Source organism: Trachemys scripta, chromosome 8, assembly GCF_013100865.1.
Source record: "Trachemys scripta elegans isolate TJP31775 chromosome 8, CAS_Tse_1.0, whole genome shotgun sequence".
NCBI lineage: Eukaryota > Metazoa > Chordata > Testudines > Emydidae > Trachemys > Trachemys scripta.
Genome location: NC_048305.1, coordinates 100,050,373 through 100,069,126, shown reverse-complemented (window position 1 = coordinate 100,069,126; position 18,754 = coordinate 100,050,373). Strand labels below are relative to the sequence as shown.

Here is an 18,754-nt window from a genome sequence, read left to right as displayed (position 1 = left end):
TGGCTTTCTTCTCTGGCTATAAGAAAGCTACTGAGCCCTTCTGGATTTTTCTGGGCACTTCTAGCAGTATCCTATGCTGTGTGTGCAGAAACACAGGTGATTCCAACAAATTTATACCTCTTACCTAGTTCGGCTCTCCCTTTTTTTGGATTCTTAAAATAAAAGATGTACTGTAAAAATATGTGGTTTACAGAAACACCGCCAGACAGGAGGAATTACTACTGGTGATACCAGTTCAGCATGGCACAAGGACATTGTAATAATTCTGCAGCCTAGCCAGATGTAGCCAGGAACTAGAATTCCAGTTCTACTGGCTTCACAAAACGTTGGGAGAAGGAAAAAGAAAGAAAAATAACTCTCTCCTGGATGACTGTTTATGGTGCAACTAAGTTTTTGCATGTAGAAACTTAAAGATACAATGTGATAGGAAGCAATGTTGTTTTGAAATATAGTGAATTTGTAGCCACTGTGATCTGAAGAAAATGAAAGAAATGCTGTTAAAGCTGCAATTCCCAGGACATGAAAGAGTTAGGGTAAGTACGTGGCAGTACACTCACATGCCCATATTTACTTGCCATGCCCATATTCCCAGCATTTCCTATTTCTAAAATCAGGCAGAGCAAGAATTTATCAGACCAATCTGAGATGTGCAATCTTCACAATATATTGTTTCCTCAACTAGTTTGCTTTTGCAGTTTACCCAAAAGGCTGACTTTCAAGAGTCTGTCTCAAAATTGTAAGAAGTTACCTATATATAAGTAGGCATGCAGTACAACAGCAAGAACAACAAATATACTTTTGTGTGATCAGAACAATCTAATGAGAGTCTGAAAGAAGCAGGATGCAAGATCATTTTATACTTATAAAATATAAACAGGATGGAAACTGCTATTGTAAAGCCAGCCCCCAGCACCATCTGAAATATAAGGGTGACAACGTTGTCAGAGCAGTGTAATGCAGATTTCTAAAATCCTTGCAGTTGTAGTTAGGGTGCAGGCTCAATTTAGAATGAACTAGATCAAAAACATGTGTGCCATCTGAGTTGCGCCACTCACATGTTGGAAGGCAGTGTGACTGAGCAGATAGAGCACTAGACCAGGACTCAGTAGGCCAGGGTTCTGTTGCCAGCTCTGCCATTGGCCTGCTGGATGAGCTTGGGTAAGTCATTTCACCTCTCTGTGCCTCAGTTTCTTCACTTGTAAACTAGAGATAATTATATGTAATTCTTTCATAAAGCACTTTCATATCTACTGATGAAAAGCACTATATAAGAAGTAGGTGTTCCTTAATTATTATTAAACCTGCAATAAGAGTTTTGAAAAAGCAAAGGCAAAATTGGGGTGTTCCAATGTATCGGTACATTTAAATCCAGAGAGTATTCTGCGTCTGTATAAAATCACTATATTAGGTGATCTTCCTGTAAAAGCTACCTACAGAAACTTAGAAAGATCCTGCTTTTTTTCAGAGAAAGACCAGGCGTGGGTGAACTACGGCCCATGGGCGAACTATGGCCCATGGGCCACATCTGGCCCGCCAGCCATTTTAATCCGGCCCTCGAGCTTCTGCTGGGGAGCGGGGTATAGGGGTTGCCCCGCTCCAGCACTCTAGCACTCCAGCCAGGGAGCAGGGTCGGGGGCCGCTCCGCACAGCTCTCGGAAGCAGTGGCATGTCCCTGCTCTGGCTCCTACATGTAGGGGCAGCCAGGGGGATCTGCTCCGCATGCTGGCTCTGCCCCAAGCTCTGCTCCCGCAGCTCCCATTGGCCGGGAACCATGGTCAATGGGAGCTGCAGGGGTGGCACCTGCGGAAAGGGCAGCACGCAGCACAGCCGCCCGGCCACGCCTCCGCATAGGAGCTGGAGAGGGGACATGCCGTTGCTTCTGGGAGCTGTTTGAGGCTGCACTCCCAGGCGGAGCCCTCACTCCAGCCCAGAGCCCCCTCCTGCATCCTGAACTCCTCATTTCTGGCCCCACTCCAGAGCCCGCATCCCCAGCCAGAGTCCTCACCACCTTCCACACCCCAACCTCAATTTTGTGAGCATTCATGGCCCGCCATACAATTTCTATACCCAGATGTGGCCTTTGGGCCAAAAAGTTTGCCCACCTCTGCAATAGACTCTGGCTAAATTATGTGGCTGATGAGAGACATCATTCTTATACCTCCATAAAAATGAAGTTATCACTAGTCTTGTCATAACTATAAAGGGAAGGGTAATAGCTATCCTGTGTACAGTACTATAAAAATCCCTCCTGGCCAGAGACTCCAAAATCCTTTTCCCTGTAAAGGGTTAAGAAGCTCAGGTAATCTGGCTGGCATCTGACCTAAAGGACCAATAAGGGGACAAGATACTTTCAAATCTTGGGGGGGGAAGGCTGTTGTTTGTGTTCTTTGTTGGGGAGTGTGTTCGTTCTCGGGACTGAGAGGGACCAGACATCAATCCAGGTTCTCCACATCTTTCTAAACAAGTCTCTCCTATTTCAAACTTGTAAGTAAATAGCCAGGCAAGGCGTGTTAGTTTTCCTTTGTTTTCTCAACTTGTAAATGTACCTTTTACCAGAGTGTTTATCTTTGTTTGCTGTACTTTGAACCTGAGACTAGAGGGGAGTCCTCTGAGCTCTTTAAGTTTGATTACCCTGTAAGGTTAATTTCCATACTGATTTTACAGAGATGATTTTTACCTTTTTCTTTAATTAAAAACCTTCTTTTTAAGAACCTGATTGATTTTTCCTTGTTCAAGATCCAAGGGGTTTGGATCTTGATTCACCAGGAGTTGGTGGGAGGAAGGAGGGGGGATGGTTAATTTCTCCCTGTTGTAGATCCCAGGGGGGGTTGGAACTGTATTCACCAGGAGTTGGTGGGAGGAAGGAGGGGGAATGGTTAATTTCTCCTTGTTTTAAGATTCAAGGGGTTTGGATTTGTATTCACCAGGGATTTGGTGAAGGTTTTTCAAGGTTTCCCAGGAATGGAATCCATTGAAATGGTGGCAGCCGAACCAGAGCTAAGCTGGTAGTTAAGCTTAGAAGTTTTCATGAAGGCCCCTACATTTGTACCCTAAAGTTCAAAGTGGGGATCCAGCCTTGACAAGTCTCAACTCAAATTCTTTAAAACCACCTTCAGAATCTACGGTCCTTGAATATACAAACAATTTGTAACATTTGGGACCAGACTGAGGACAGATTTAGGCAAAGTAACATATGCTAATCTAGTTCTAGCCCAAGAGGGAAATTCAGGCAAAGGTATCAATAACCCTTTATGCCACATGATAGCCACAGTAAGATGGTTCTCTTTGTCAGACTGAACATCTGGCATATTGCAACCCAAGTGAAATCTCAGACTACATCCCCTCATTTGAAGGATAAAAGTAAATGAGTGACTATGCAATGAATTAATCTGACCAAAAGAGAGACCATTAACACCTAACCAATGAAGGAAGGAGATTCTTGCCAAGACTGCACACATCTCTTCATAGGATTTATCTACACATCTAAACTTTCAGACAGCTAATCTGCTATTTCCCTCCCCCCACCCCCCACCCAACCCCCATGGTAGTAAAAATTATCATTCTAAAATCTAGTATAGAAAACAACCATGTAAGAAGGAGTTATTGGCTCAGGGAACTTTTTCTTCCAAAATTTTAGCAAAGATGATAATGACAGTTCTGATTTCTGCAAAGGCTTTTAGACTACTTAGGAAGAATATAACAAAATGCCTACTGGTATGACTTTGAAAAAGTTTGTTGTATGATGTGCAGGCAAAGAGGAAAATATTATCCTTTGCTCCTTTTTCATTTCATTTCATTTTTCTATAAAGATTACCATTTCTACAAAGGTTATGAGAAAGCAGATCCTTTTATTTTTCTAATAAAACTCCTTGGGTTAAATTCTTCTTTTGGGGTAAGCCACAAATGTGGCTGACCAATTCCCAGCACTCGTTGACAAGCAATGCACACCCACCTCATGTCCTGGTTATTCACCTCGGGAAGAATGAGCTCAGGGGTTGTACAGGAGTTAACTTAAGAGTTAACTTAATGTTAGCTTTATTAGATAATCATGGCGGGAGGTGAGGCTAGGATGGTCAGAAAGGCTCACAAAGCAGGTCTGGTGGGGAGCTACAGATCCAGCCTGTGTTGTCAAGGCTAGAAAGAAAGTGAATAGAGAGCTCACCAAGATATTCCTGGACATAGGGAATTCAGTGATACAGCATAGGGACACCCATTACAATCAGCTGGAAGTTTTCAGACATGATGGCATATATTTGTCAGATGAAGGAGCTGACATATGGCTACTGGCTGTGAGGGAATGGATTGGATAGGAATTGTGTGATACCAGGCAATGTGGGTCGGTTGGGACGAAGCGACCAAGCTAGTTGCTGGCACCTCCTGTAGATGGTTTCCAGTGTGGTTAAAAGAATAAAATGAATGGTTCCCAGACATAAAAGACTTGGGATTTTGGTCATGGGCCTTAGGCTCATGTGATAGGGTGAGGCTTTGTGGACACTGCAGGCCTAGGTCAGACTTTGTGGCCCTCATGGACTGAGGTTCCCATTCTGCTGCACCTTCTGTGCCCCTTGTGGGGAGGGGAACAGGAAGGGTGATGAGAGTGGTCATCAAAGAGAATGTAGAAGAAACAAAAAGGAGCTAGGCTTACGTGAGCCTGCTTGAAAGGCCGAGGCTTATTTCCAACCTACTAGCCCTCATCTATCCTTGTCCCAATCGATACCAAATATTGAGTAAGATATTTGACAGCCTTGGCTAAGTCAAGCGGGGAAAAAATAGAAAGACTGGGATCATCGGCATACTGAAAATACAATATTCCATGCCTCCTTACTAGCTCTCCTAATAGCTCCATATACACATTGAACAAGAAAGACAAGTGGACCGCTGCAGAGCCCACCTAAGACAACCTTGGGACAGAAAAGCAAACTTCCTTAAACTACTCTCTGGGACCTTCTGAAGGGCAATCAGTCTACTCCTACTAGGGTTTTCAGCTAAATCAACAACAAATCAATGAATTTAAAAGCAGCTAATAGATCATATCGTATCAGCATAGACACCTGATTTTTATCCATTACTGATCTCCTCTTGGCAACAGACAGATAGGATGAATAGTCTGGTGGAATGGGAATCAAGAGATTTTGGTTTGATTTCTGGCTCAGCCACAGACTTCCTGTGTGTCTTGGGCAAATTACTTAATCAACTCTGTGCCTAAATTCCTCATCTGGAAAATGAGAGTAATAACTACCTACCTCACATGGTATTGTGAGATTAAAATCCATTAGCGACTATGAGGTGTTCTCTGTAATGAGTCATGTAACCAACTAAATAGATAGATCATTTGCCAGATGTTGGTTCTATACCACACACACACAAGATAATACCCAACTTGACAATGATCAAGGAGATCTGAAACTTCTAAGTACTGTGCTCGATTTTTTGCCATAGTCTTCTTTATCTGATATACAAATGGAAGATTAGATATTGCATAATAGTTAGTCAGATTATCCGTGTCAAGTGTTGGTTTCTTAAGCAACAGTTTCATGCACAGCAGCTTTCTTAAGAGCCACTGGCATCCTATGTCTTACCTAACAGCAGCACTGAATCTCCACGAGCAACTGACCCAATTTTTCCCCACTGGCTATGACTGTGTAGTTTCCCTAACAGCCTGGCAATTCCTCCACTTTATTACCTGAAAAAAGTAGGTCTGCATTAGGTATTTTCCCTGCGCCCCTTGTGGTGACGACTGATGCAAAGAAATCATGCATAGTGTCTTTAATGTTCTTAGCCATCTTATATCCCAGGTAGTCTGGTGGACCCACTCATTCTCTTGTTGCTCTCCTGTTTCTGATGTACTCAAATTATTCTTTGAATGTCAATGGCTACTTGCTCTTCAAATTCCCATTTTGGATGTTTACCTGCCCCTTTCTATAGCCACATGGTCAGGATTTTGATTTTCTATTTTATTTCTTGAACCTTAACCTTACTGTGGTTTTTTTTAATTTATATTTTCCTTGCCTTCCTACTTCATTTTGTTTAGGGGCATGCATGCCTTCCAAGATTCAATTAGAGTATGCTTAACTAGACTTCATGCTGTGTCTGAAATTTTTAATTTTCTCACTTTTGAGTTTGGAGTCTTTTTGACTAGTTTCTTCATTTAAAAAAAAATCATTTCTGAAGTTTAGCACTACTTTTGGAATGATTTCCTCAGCATGGATGTTGAAATTAATTACACTATTAATTATGGTTCAATTTTAGCTAAGTCTTGAAGCATTCCTGTGAGTTACTTAAGACTAAGCTGAGAATAGCTTCTCTACTTCTGTTCTCTAGAATTGCCTGTTCCACAAAGCAATAATTAGAAGGTGTAAAGAAATTGCCTCTCTATGCATTGTCCCCCTTTGATACTTGACCAATTTACATGTATATAGCTGACATCACCCTTTATTATTTAACCAATGCTTTATAAGAGCATATTGCTCCATATCATAAGACTGATTTTTTTTTTCATTTTTACCCACAAATATCTCAAAGGATTGCAGAACAGAAGAGCTAAACAACAAACAACTGTTTGTGATTTTGATAAGTTCCAAGAAAATAAAATCTTACCAAAGTGATTTAGTATATATTATTAACACTTTTGCATTAACACTGAAATAACAGATTGAACTATAGAAAATACTTCTTACTAACAGGAAACAGATTCAGCAATATCTTAACTAAGCAAGTGGCCAAATTGAAGTTATAGTATTTACAGGGGTTTGAGACACAAGTGAAATATTATTACTGTACAGAAAACAAATCAAACTAACATCAGTGTAGAGATGCACAAAAGGAAAAGTACTGAGAGATCTACAGTTCAAATGACTGTAAAACATTATTACTGACTACAAGTAAAAACGGTAACATGTTAGGTATCTCAAATATAGATTTAAAATTTAATTTCATAAGATGGTAATTTTATGTTATCAGTTATTGCAAATAAAAATATATGGAGTATTTAATAATAGTTAAACTATTTAATTAATAATAAAAGTCAGACTACATTTAATAAGTAAGACCTCCTCCTTCAAATCCCTCTTCCCAAAATCTGCCACAATATCTAAAAGAAATTAGCCAATTTATGATGCCAGGGTAAAGGAACAGATAGGGACAGCTGATACAATACTTGATTTATAATAATATTTTGTTAAAAAATTAATGAAAAAAATTAAAATACACATAGTTTGTATATATAAAAATGTATTTGACTGTATCCCCCTCCTTTCACATTTAGATAGCACTTGTTTTTGAATAGGGCCCAATCATGCAAATACATATGCATATGAGTAACTTTACTCATGTGAGTATTCCCACTGAACTTAATGGGACTACTCACATGCTTAAAGTTATAAGCAGTGTTGTTATAGCCATGTTGGTCCCAGGGTATTAGAGACAAGATAGGTGAGATAATCTCTTTTATTGGACCAACTTCTGTTGGTGAGAGAGACAAGCTTTCAAGCTTACACAGAGCTCTTCTTCAGATCTGGGGCCAGATCTACACTACAGAATTATGTCACAGAATCACAGAAGTGTAGAACTGGAAGGGAACTCAAGAGGTCTTCTAGTCCAGTCCCCTGCATGATGACCTAAATTACATCAGCATACAGCCAGCGCAGTAATTAAATTGCTTTTGCGTGTCCATACTACGCCCCTTGTGTCGGCGGTGCTTGCATCAATAGAGAAAGCAGTGCACTGTGGGTAGCTCTCCCACTGTGCAACTCACCATTATTTAGCACAAGGTGTTTGGAAAGGTTCTGCAGTGCCTCATGGGACCAAACAAGCTGTGCAGGGATGACTGGGAATATGATTTCAACGTCCCATAATGCAGTGTTCTTCATCCCATAATTTCATCTGCATTCCATAATGTTTCGTGCCTATTTTAAAAAATCCCCACAAACCCATGCGTTCCTCTTTGGTGTCTACCATCTGTGTCAGAAGCATGAATCCTGCACAGCTGTGCACTACTGTGATGAGCGTTGCAAGCATCAGCGCCTGATCCTGCCATATTTGCAAAGCTGCCAGAGGAGCTGCAGAGAACATCGCGATTCCTTGGAAGTGGGATTGCTGTGGGCCACAGAAAGAAACAATTCAAAGTTGTTGGCAGCATTTACAGAGCAGCTGCAGATGGCAGAGCGCCAGTTCTGGGCCCAAGAAACAAGCATTGATTTGACTGGTGGGACTGCATCATAAAGAGGGGTTCAGGAAAGATTTCCTTCAGGAAAGTAGTCCCCAAGAAGCATGGGTTGTAATTGTTTAATAATATCCCATCTGGGTTCCACTGTCAGGTGGTAGGTAACAAATAAGGGTGTGTAGTCAGAGGGGGGTTTATTTCTGTATTGAAGCAAGTTCTTGCGGGATATATGAGTAGTCTGTTCATGATGGCCCTATGACTGGAGGGGTGTTAATGGGTCACTTCACCTTGACAGAGCAAGACGGGTACCCAGAAATCACCTACTACAGGACAGGCCCAACAAGGACAATAACAGAACACCACTGGCCATTACATACAGCCCCCAGCTAAAACCTGTCCAGCGCATTATCCACGATCTACAACCTATCCTAGAAAATGATCCCTCACTCTCACAGACCTTGGGAGGCAGGCCAGCCCTCGCTTACAGACAACCCCCCCAACCTGAAGCAAATACTCACCAGCAACTACACACCACACCACAGAAACACCAACCCAGGAACCTATCCCTGTAGCAAACCTCGTTGCCTACTCTGTCCCCATATCTACTCTGGCAACAGCATCATAGGACCCAACCACATCAGCCACACCATCAGGGGCTCATTCACCTGCACATCCACTAATGTCATATATGCCATCATGTGCCAGCAATGCCCCTCTGCCATGTACATTGGCCAAACCGGACAGTCCCTCCGCAAAAGAATAAATGGACACAAATCAGACATCAGGAATGGTAACATACACAAGCCAGTAAGTGAACACTTCAATCTCCCTGGTCCTTCTATTACAGATTTAAAAGTCACTATCATTGAACAAAAAAACTTCAGAAACAGACTTCAAAGAGAAACAGCAGAACTAAAATTCATTTGCAAATTCAACACCATTAATCTGGGCTTGAATAGGGACTGGGAGTGGCTGGCTCACTACAGAAGCAGCTTTTCCTCTCCTGGAATTCACACCTCCTCATCTATTATTGGGAGTGGACTACATCCACCCTGATTGAATTGGCCCTGTCAACACTGGTTCTCCACTTGTGAAGTAACTCCCTGCTCTCCATGTGTCAGTATATAATGCCTGCATTTGTAACTTCCACTCTATGCATCCGAAGAAGTGAGGTTTTAACTCACGAAAGCTTATGCCCAAATAAATCTGTTAGTCTTTAAGGTGTCACCAGACTCCTTGTTGTTTTCACCTTGAACAGTCTCTTGAAATATGTGTTAACTACTTATGCTAAACAATCTGTTCCACTTTGTATTTAGCTGTGACACTGAGTACGTGTCCCAGACCTGAAGAAAAGCTCTTTGTAAGCTCAAAAGCTTGTCTCTCTCACCAACAGAAATTGGTCTAATAAAAGATTAGCCACCTTGTCATGCTTAAAGTTAGGCATTTTCATAAATGGTTGCAGGATCAGTGCCCTCAACTGTAAGAGCAAAATATGCATCTTTTTATGTGTTTGTACAGCAACAAGCACAATAAAGCTTGAATTCTGATTGAGATCTCTAGACTCAACTGTGATATAAAAAATAAAATTACATTTAAAAAAAAACTGTGGTAAAAGAATGTTTAGGTTGCAAAGTCAAGCACTCCAAAGTTAGGAAATACCAGGATTAAGGCTGCCTGTGCAGAGGCGGGTGCAAACAGGGGAAGGGCAGGAGCTCTGAGAGGTGATGAAGAATAGAAAGAGGGACAGGAGCTGGAGGGAAGGAGGACAGAAGCAGAGGGAGACGGGAGACAGTGTAGTGCAACACCACACACCAGTATAGGACAGGAAATAAAGAATATTATATATACAATTGAAACTGCAATAAAGTGATCAATAAAATACAGACATTCAGTGAAGAACATGTTTATTGTTGGAAGCTGGACCAAACGGTTCAACTGTAATTTTTTTTTCTCCAGCCATGGGAGTACCTGCCTTCCCTCCTTTTACTATAATTAAAAGGACAGTGGCCCAAATGTAACATCAGCAGGCCACAATATTAATAATTCCAAAATGACTAACAAATATGGAACAAATACATATTAGAAGTAGCAATACTGATTCAGATACAACTGTTCCAGACAGAAGACTCTTAAAAGATTAGGAGGATAACCGGCATACTTTGATCATGCTAGTCACTCTCTCCCAGGCCTTTGGAAAGAGCTGCAAGTCTTCTGAGGAAAATACAGCTCCTGAAAGAAAGAGGGCAACCTGGGAAGAATGGGGTAACTAGTGAAACTGCAGCCTGATTCCATTTCTGCAAATTTAAATTCATTCACTGAATTTTTATTTTCTGTTTACCAGTCAAGTAGGATGATAATTCAAGTATTTCTGCATGCCACATGCCAATAGAAGGTAGGTTAGTGGTTCAAAATCCTGTCTGTATGTGGTTTAATTAAAGGGATTTAGTGGTCTCATCCACCTACGCCTAAATATTCCCTAGATATGTTAGTAAGGTTGTCTCTTTGCTATTGGAGAGATAACTTGAACTTCAGTCTGAAAGAACGTTCAAACAAGTTGGGCATCTTCTTCTATCCAGTGTCCTTTAAAAAGATATCAGACATCAAAGTGAGCTTAGCAGAAAAGCAGGAAGTCAAACTGAGCAGCTCTGAAAGGAAACTAACTAGTCCTAATCACTTTCGTTTTGCAGTAGACTCCATATGTGAAGTTTAACTAAATTACCTCTAATTTTGGGTCCCCAGCTTGAGACTCGTAGGTCTCATGGCCGGCACCCAAATATGGAAGCATGCAATATTCGTGGATACTTTATAAAAATTGGCACTAAGAACTTGCAGAGGGAAACTGACTAGGACTTGGTATGTGAAGCTGAGAGCCAACTGCAAGCAGAAATTAGTCCTAGAGAAACGATTGCAGCTTGATGCAAAAGGAAAGTGAATAATCCTAGTCAACTACTTCTGCAAAGCTCTTTACAAAGGATGTGGCAAAAAGAAGGGATAAGCACTAACAAAAAAAGGAATGGGAGAGACACATATAAAAGTGAAATTAGCACAAAGGAGATTAAAGAGCAAACAGTTGAAAGAGAAAGTAAATGTTAATAGAGAACAGAAATTAAAGAGAAAGAAAGATAAAAAGGGAGAGAAACAGAGGAAAAAGATGGGAGGAGAGAGGGATGAAGAGAAGGATTTGCCACATCAGTGGAAAAGTACCACCACTTTTTCCCCACTACTTCAGCTGCTAATTTACAATTGGGAGAAACAATCAGGGGTATTGATGTGAGAGCAAATAAAAAGGAGAATTTCAAGTCAATTTGAGACAAAAAATATAGGAAAGTCGGAGGGTCACATGTGATATTGCAAGTAAACTTATAAATGTAAACAGTTGCATGTGATGTTAAAAAATTATTTTGCTTCTGTTTTGTTGTATAAAGGAAAAACTGCAGATAATAACATACTTCCCACGTCCTTTAAGTGTGGCTCCGCTATGAAAATAGACTAGAAAAATGTAGTTCAGTATTTGTTGTCTCTCAATAATTTCCACAACAAATGTGCTCAATTTGCAAGTTAAAAGATGCATTGTTGGTTTCTTTTCTATCAGGCCTGCAAACTCCATTTAGGTTATGAGAGTCGAGCTGAATTTCTTCCTTCTCATGGATCATCACCAATACTATAATAAAGATGCTGCAGGCCAAATTATGACTACAATTTCACCTTTTCAACCTCACTGTCTTCAAATTATGTTTTTGATGACACCATGCAACTTTACAGCCTTCAGTTAGGATCGCACAGGTCTAACTGAATGAAATGTATTAACAATTCTGTTGATGGAATACAAGAAAGAATAGAATCTACCTTCTTCTCCCAGAGCTCTGTTTTGGTCTGCAGGACTAACAAAAGTTCAAAGCAATAAAATCTAAATGTTGCTGCTAAAATCAGTACATTAGTCTAAAAATACACAAGAAACAGATCTATTGAGATGCCATTTTTACAATCACTTTTCAGAGTACAGACACACTTTAATCAACATAAGAACATAGGAATTGCTACACAGAATCAGACCAGATGTCCACCTAGTCCAGAATTTTATCTTTGACAGAGGCCAATACCAGAGGCTTCAGAGGAAGATGAATAAACCACAGTAGGCAGATGTGTGATAATCTGCCCCTCACAATAGATCTCAATCTGATCTGTAATAGGTAAAGATTGGTTTAAGACTTGAACAATGATGTTTAATATCTGTTAGAAGTTTTTTGTTATAATTAATTATAACTCTGGATATTCTTGATATTCATATAAATATCCAATCCTCTTTTGAATCATGTTAAGTTCTTAGCCTCCTCAACTTTATGTGGCAATGAGTTCCACAGTTTAATTACTTGTGCGAAAAAGTATTTCTTTTTATCTATTTTGAATTTCCAACATTTAATTTTATTGAACATCCATTTGTGTTATGAGATAGGGAGAACAGAAGTTCTCCAACTACCTTCTTTATACCCTTAATTATTTTATATACTTTTATCAATTCTTATTTGTCTCCTTGCTAAAATAAACAATCCCAGTCTTTTCACTCTCTCTTCATATGAGAGCTTTTCCTTAGCCTTGTTAATTCTTATCACTCTTCTCTGAATCCCTGTTAGTTCTCCAATATCCATTTTTGAGATGGGATGACAAGACTGCACACACTATTCCAGATGAAGCCGAACACTGATATATATAAATGCACTGTAGTATTCTGTGTCTTATTCACCCTCCCATACCTTAGGCAACCTACAGTTTGTTAGCTTTCTTTGACTGCAGCTGCACATTGATCAGAGGTCTCTATTGTGCTGTCTTTCTTGAGCAGGGACAGTTAATTTAGAACCCTGTAAAATGTATGAGTAATTTAAACTTTGACTTTTCCTTAAAAATCACCTAGAAAAAAAATCACAACTGTGTAAGGAGGAAACGGCAATGACTTATTTGTGAAATTCTGAGAATTGCTGTCAGTGGAAAGTCACATGGAGGTCTATACATAAAAAAGGGTAATACAAAGTAGATGAAAAGGAAAAGAGCATTCTCTAGGAGTGGAAAATATTGAATATTCATAGCTATGAAATAGAACAGGGGTGAAATCCCTACCTCTCCCTAAAAATAAATTACTGAAGGAATTGAATGAAACAACTTAATAATCTTAAGGGTAGAGGAAAGAAATGAAGGACATTTTCAAAACCTGATGTATTTGGACTTAGGATAAAATTTTCAAAAGTGCCTAAGTGACGGAGCAAGTTAGGAACCTAACTCCTATTGAAATCAAAGCAGTTAGGTGCCTAACATGCTTAGGTGCTTTTTAAAATCCCAAGAGGATCTTTAGGTACCTAAATACTTTTGAAAATTTGGCCCTAAGTAGAGTAAATTACTATTGAAATTTGGACATACGTGATATTGAAAATTTTACCCATTGTTATCAATGTTTAACTTACTGAAAAATGTCTAAACAGGAGATTTTTAGTACACAAGATTCTATTCCAGATTCTTCTAGTTGACATAACTTATTTGGACTTTCCAAAAAACACTGAAAAAGTCCTCCAGAAGGAGCAAATTAAGCATTTCTGTCTTAGTTTTGTCAAGATTTAGAAAAAGACTAAGAGATAGAAAACTAAGAATAGGAATAAATGGTCAATTTTGAACATGGCAAAAGTTTAGCACTGGGATTCCTCAAGGTCCTGTAATAGAACTGGTAGTGCTTTTTACATTGCTAATGATCTAAAAAAGAGGTAGACAGTGATGTGGCAAAATCTCCAGATGACATGAAATTATTTCAGTTAGTTAAGATTAGAGAAGATTGAAAGTCTTCAGGAAGACCTAATAAAGCTAGGAAACTGGGCCGGGTGATAACAGATAAAATTCAATGTCAACAAATGCAAGGTAACACATGTTGCAAGAATTAATGTTTACCATGTTGCAAATTAACTTTTAACTACTCAGGAAAAGGAGCTGAGTGTCACTGTGCACATCTAAGTGAAAACCTCTGCTCAATGTGCTACCGTGATTAAGAAAGCAAACGAAGTCTTAGGATGTGTAAAAAATGGGATAAGAAATAATACTGAATATAACATCTTAATATAAATCGATGGGACACCCTCTTCTGAAATACTATGTTCAGTTCTAGTCACATGATCTCAAAAAAAAGGAAGAAATATAGAAAGGGTTATATAATAATTAATAGAGATATCCCATCTCCTAGAACTGGAAGGGACCTTGAGGTCATTGAGTCCAGCCCCCTGCCTTCACTAGCAGGACCATGTACTGATTTTGCCCCAGATCCCCAATTGGCCCCCTCAGGGATTGAACTCACAACCCTGGGTTTAGCAGGTCAATGCTCAAACCACTGAGCTATCCCTCCCCCCTGAACTGCAGGTTCAGAAATCTGCAACAAAAATGATTAGACACATGACAAGATTTCTGTGTCAACAGTGACTGAAACTACTGAGACAATTTCACTTAGAGAGATTAATATGAGGGAACATGATACAGATATAAAAAATAAGAATGGTATAAAAAAGTAAACTGACTTATCCTCTCATAATAAAAGAACAAGAGGACTCCTAATGAAATTAAAAGGTAAAAATTTAAAACTAATTAAAGGAAATACTTTAGTCTGTGTGACTAATCTGTAAAACTGCCTGACACAAGACATCATTGAGGCCAAGAGCTTAGTAGGATCCAACAAAGGACTAGATATTTATCTAGACAAATGAAAAGATCCACATTTATATTAGTTAGGATACATTCTTAAAATAAGTATAAACTCTCATGCTTTAGGGCATAAGCCAACCACTAAATTACAGGATTTAGGAAGAAATTTGCCTTTAAGAAAGGTTGTTCCATAACTGTCCACTATGGTGTTTTTGTCACTTTTCTCTGAAGCATCGGATACTGGCTACCATAAAAGATAGCATACTGAATTAGGTGGCTCAATGTTATGATTGTCATGAATGGCAATTTGTATGTTCCTGTGATCCTTGGAAAAGTGGCTTAAGAGCCCTTTGCCTCAGTTTCCAAATCTGTAAAATGGGGATAACAATAGTTACTTCACAAAAAGGCTCAATTTGTGCTTTCAGATGCTAGGAAGAAAAGCAATATGCTGTAAGGGCAAAGAAAAGCATAAATGAGGCACTACATAACACTGGCTTTCAGAGCAAAACAACATTTTACACATATTCCATTTTTCATAACAAAGGGACCAAAATCACATCCCTACCTATATGCAGCTCTGCTAAAAATGAAGCCACTTCTAGGTGGAAATGGATAGCAGATGCACAATATGCAACACAGTGCTGTGGGATAAGGGAAATTTTGGCCAAAGGCATCAGGGAAATTTATGAGAAGTGCCATAGGATGTTTAATATCTGCAAAGAGTGATATTACCCTGGTTTTATCTTCAACAAGGTTAATGCCCTTACTCTCCAAGAAGTGTCTCGGATGTGTTTATTTTCACACATGGTGGAAAGGGCAGCAGTCCTATCTCAGAACACTTGAAAGATGCCTACACCTTGAAACAAAAGCTGCATGGGACCTTTAATGTCCATGAAGAAAGACAGGACTTCAGTTTCATCCACAGATCTCTGTTCATTCAAGAAGCATAATGGTGGAATCATTAGCATCCATGCAGAGTGAACAGAATCCAGTTGTTTAGGATCTTGTCCAAAAGGTAACCTGTGTTACCTCAGTATAAAGTATTCAGTATGCTGTAACTCAGCAAACTCAATGCACTTTGGTCTTAATGGCATTGGGAAAAGGGACAACTGCTGAACAACCCCCAAACCTCCAGCATGTGATATGGTTTTAAATCCCAGTCCCATGTCCCCATTAAAAATATAATTTATTAAGAAACCAACAAATGTTGGATCAAGTAGGTCATTGTCCCGTGTGTGAAGGGGATGCTCCCCCCACCTTCTATAGAAAGCACACTATTCTACCACTGCCTTGTTCCCTGGTGGAAGGGGATGCTCCCTCTTATCTCATTTGCTCTCTGAGTGAGGCTCTCCCCACCACCACCTCCATAAAGGAGAATCCTCCTCCCACACATATGCACATCGATGCTGTGTGAACGGGAGGGGACTCTCCTCACTACCACCTTGTCACCTGTGAAAGAAAGATGCTCCATCTACCCTCATCACCTATGGGAAGGGGACTTTTAGTCCCCCCTCTTGAGTGAAGGGGGTCTCCCCCATCCCGCTTTCCCCTATGTGACGGGGTCTCCCCCCACATTCCCTGTGTGAAGGGGCTTTTCCCTCCACCCCCATGTGTGAAGGAGCTTCTCCCACAAACCCTCTGCGTGAAGGGGTCTCCCCCTGCATTTCCTGTGTTAAGGGGTCTGCCTCCTACATTCCTTGTGTGAAGGAGCCTCTCCCCCCAAACTCCTGTGTGAAGGGGTCTCCACCCCTACATTTCCTGTGTAAGGTCCTCTCCCCCAAAACCCCTGTGTGAAGGGGCCTCTCCCCCTATATTCCCTGTGTGAGGGGCCTTTCCCCAGAACCCCCTGTGTAAAGGGGTCTCCCCCCTGTATTCCCTGTGCACAGGTGTTCCCCCCTCTGAAGGGGCCTCTGCCCCCCCCCCCGGGCAAAGGGTCCCCCCTCCCGAAGTCAAGCGGGGTTTTTCCCGCACCCCGAGTGACGGGCATCCTCCCCTAACCCCTACCTGAAGGGACGTCTCCCCTCTCCCCCCACGCAAGGGCCCCGCTCCCTTAGCCCCAGGTAAGGAGTCTCTGCCTCTCTCTCCTTCCCCCCTGAGACTGCGGCTGGCACTGACCCGGCTCTGCCGTCTTGCTCCTCTCCGCCATGTTTGTTGTCGTCCCCCAGCCTCTCCACACTGAGTGAGACGCTGCCCGGGCGTCACCATGGCAACACACGTCACAGCCAGGGGAGTCCCTCACTCCTCCCCCCCTCCCTTGCCACGGGGTCAGCAACGTCCCGGCGGAGGAGTCTGAGCAGGAGGCAACGGCGGGTGCTCGCGCAGCCGCTCGGCCCCCTGCAGGCGCGCGGCCGGCTGCTAACGGCAGAGGCGCTGCGCGCGGGGGGGCTGGGCCGGTGTTGCCGAGTCTCACTATGCAGCAGTCACAGCGATGCAGCCGCGGGGGCGCTCATTGTCTGTGTTTGGGTGTGCTTCCCCCCCCCCCCCCGCACAGGTGGGTCTGACAATGACAGTGATGCAGCCCCAGGAGAGCGGGGGGAGGGGGTTCATTTAATGTGATTGTCGGTGCTCCCATGCGCCCCCAGCAGGTGAGTCTGACCTTTACAATGCTGCAGCCCCAGGCGTCGGGAAGCACATGATGGGTGTTTGCCGTGGCACCTACCTGTACCCCGATGCAGCAGGTGAAAAACTGGCCATGCAGCAATGACGGTGATGTAGCTCTAGGACAGGAAGGGATCGTGTTTGTGGATGCGTGGGTGCTCCCTTCCGCCTTCCCTATGCCCCTGTCTGAGCATAAGTTAATTACAATGATACAGCATCTTGGGGAAGAGGCCAGGGCTATGTGTCCCCCACACACACACCTTCCTTCTCCCAACAGATGACAGATTACACATAATTATAATTATGCAGCCCCAGGGAAGGAAAGGCTTAGTAGTGTGTTTCCCCCACACACACCAGCAGGTGAGTCTATGTGGCAATTACAGGGAGGCAGCCTCAGGAGAAGACAGGCTGATTATATGTGTGTTTCCCCCTTGCCACTCACCATGTGATTTTCACTGTGTAGCAATTACAGTGGTGCAGCCCTAGGGAAAGAGGAGCTTATTGTGTGTGTGTACCCCCACCTTCCAGATCTCCACTCTGACCTAAGAGAGCCTGACTTATGGAGCATTCATTCCACAGTGAGGCACTTTCTGAGCAGAGGGGAGGTAGTTGTTTCATGTGTGTGCCCCAAACCCAGCAGATAAAACTGATCATCTGGCAATCACAGTGATGTCCCCTCAGGACAGGAGGGCCTGTATGCGCATGTGCCCTCTCAACCCCAGCAGGTGAAATTCACCCTGTGACAATTACAATGATGAAGCCCTCACTGAGGAGGCACTTGTTATGTCTGTGTTCCCATATGGTACATCAAGTGGAGACTGACCATGTGTGTCTTAATCATGCAAGAACAACAGATGCAAAACTTGCAGACATATCTCCACTACTACGATGATAAATATCCTCCACAATACACCTTTCAAGATCCATGGGTCCTACATATGCCTATCACAGTGTGGTACCGTATCCAGTGCACTAAATGCCCCAATAACAACTATGTGGTGAAACAAGACAATCCTTATGCTCTCAAATGAACTCAAACAGAAAATGATTTAAAAAAACCAACAACACGTCACCTGTGGACAAACAGTTTTCACAAAACTGTTTTATTATGTCGACAGGAGAGCTGTCTCCCATTGGTATAATGCAGCTACACAACCACTGTTACAGTGGTGTCCCTTACCTTTCCCATACGTGAAGAAGCTCTCTGTAACTCAAAAGCTTCTCTCTTTCACCAATAGAAATTGGTCCAATAAAAGATATTCCCTCACCCACCTTGTCTCTCTGTATTTTAAAGGTCATTTGCAAAGGAAAAATATGGGCTCATTA

At 41.8% G+C, this 18,754-nt stretch overlaps 1 protein-coding gene across 1 annotated transcript in view; it reads right to left on the bottom strand.

The window, feature by feature from the left end:
* AGBL4 (ATP/GTP binding protein like 4) overlaps positions 1-17,078 on the bottom strand; it is a 1,407,981-nt gene extending 1,390,903 nt beyond the window's left edge. The window contains exon 1 of the mRNA XM_034778118.1: positions 16,946-17,078. Coding sequence (XP_034634009.1) covers positions 16,946-16,976 — 31 coding nt within the window. The 5' untranslated portion in view covers positions 16,977-17,078. The remainder of the gene's footprint in view (positions 1-16,945) is intronic.
* Positions 17,079-18,754: the final 1,676 nt, after the last annotated feature.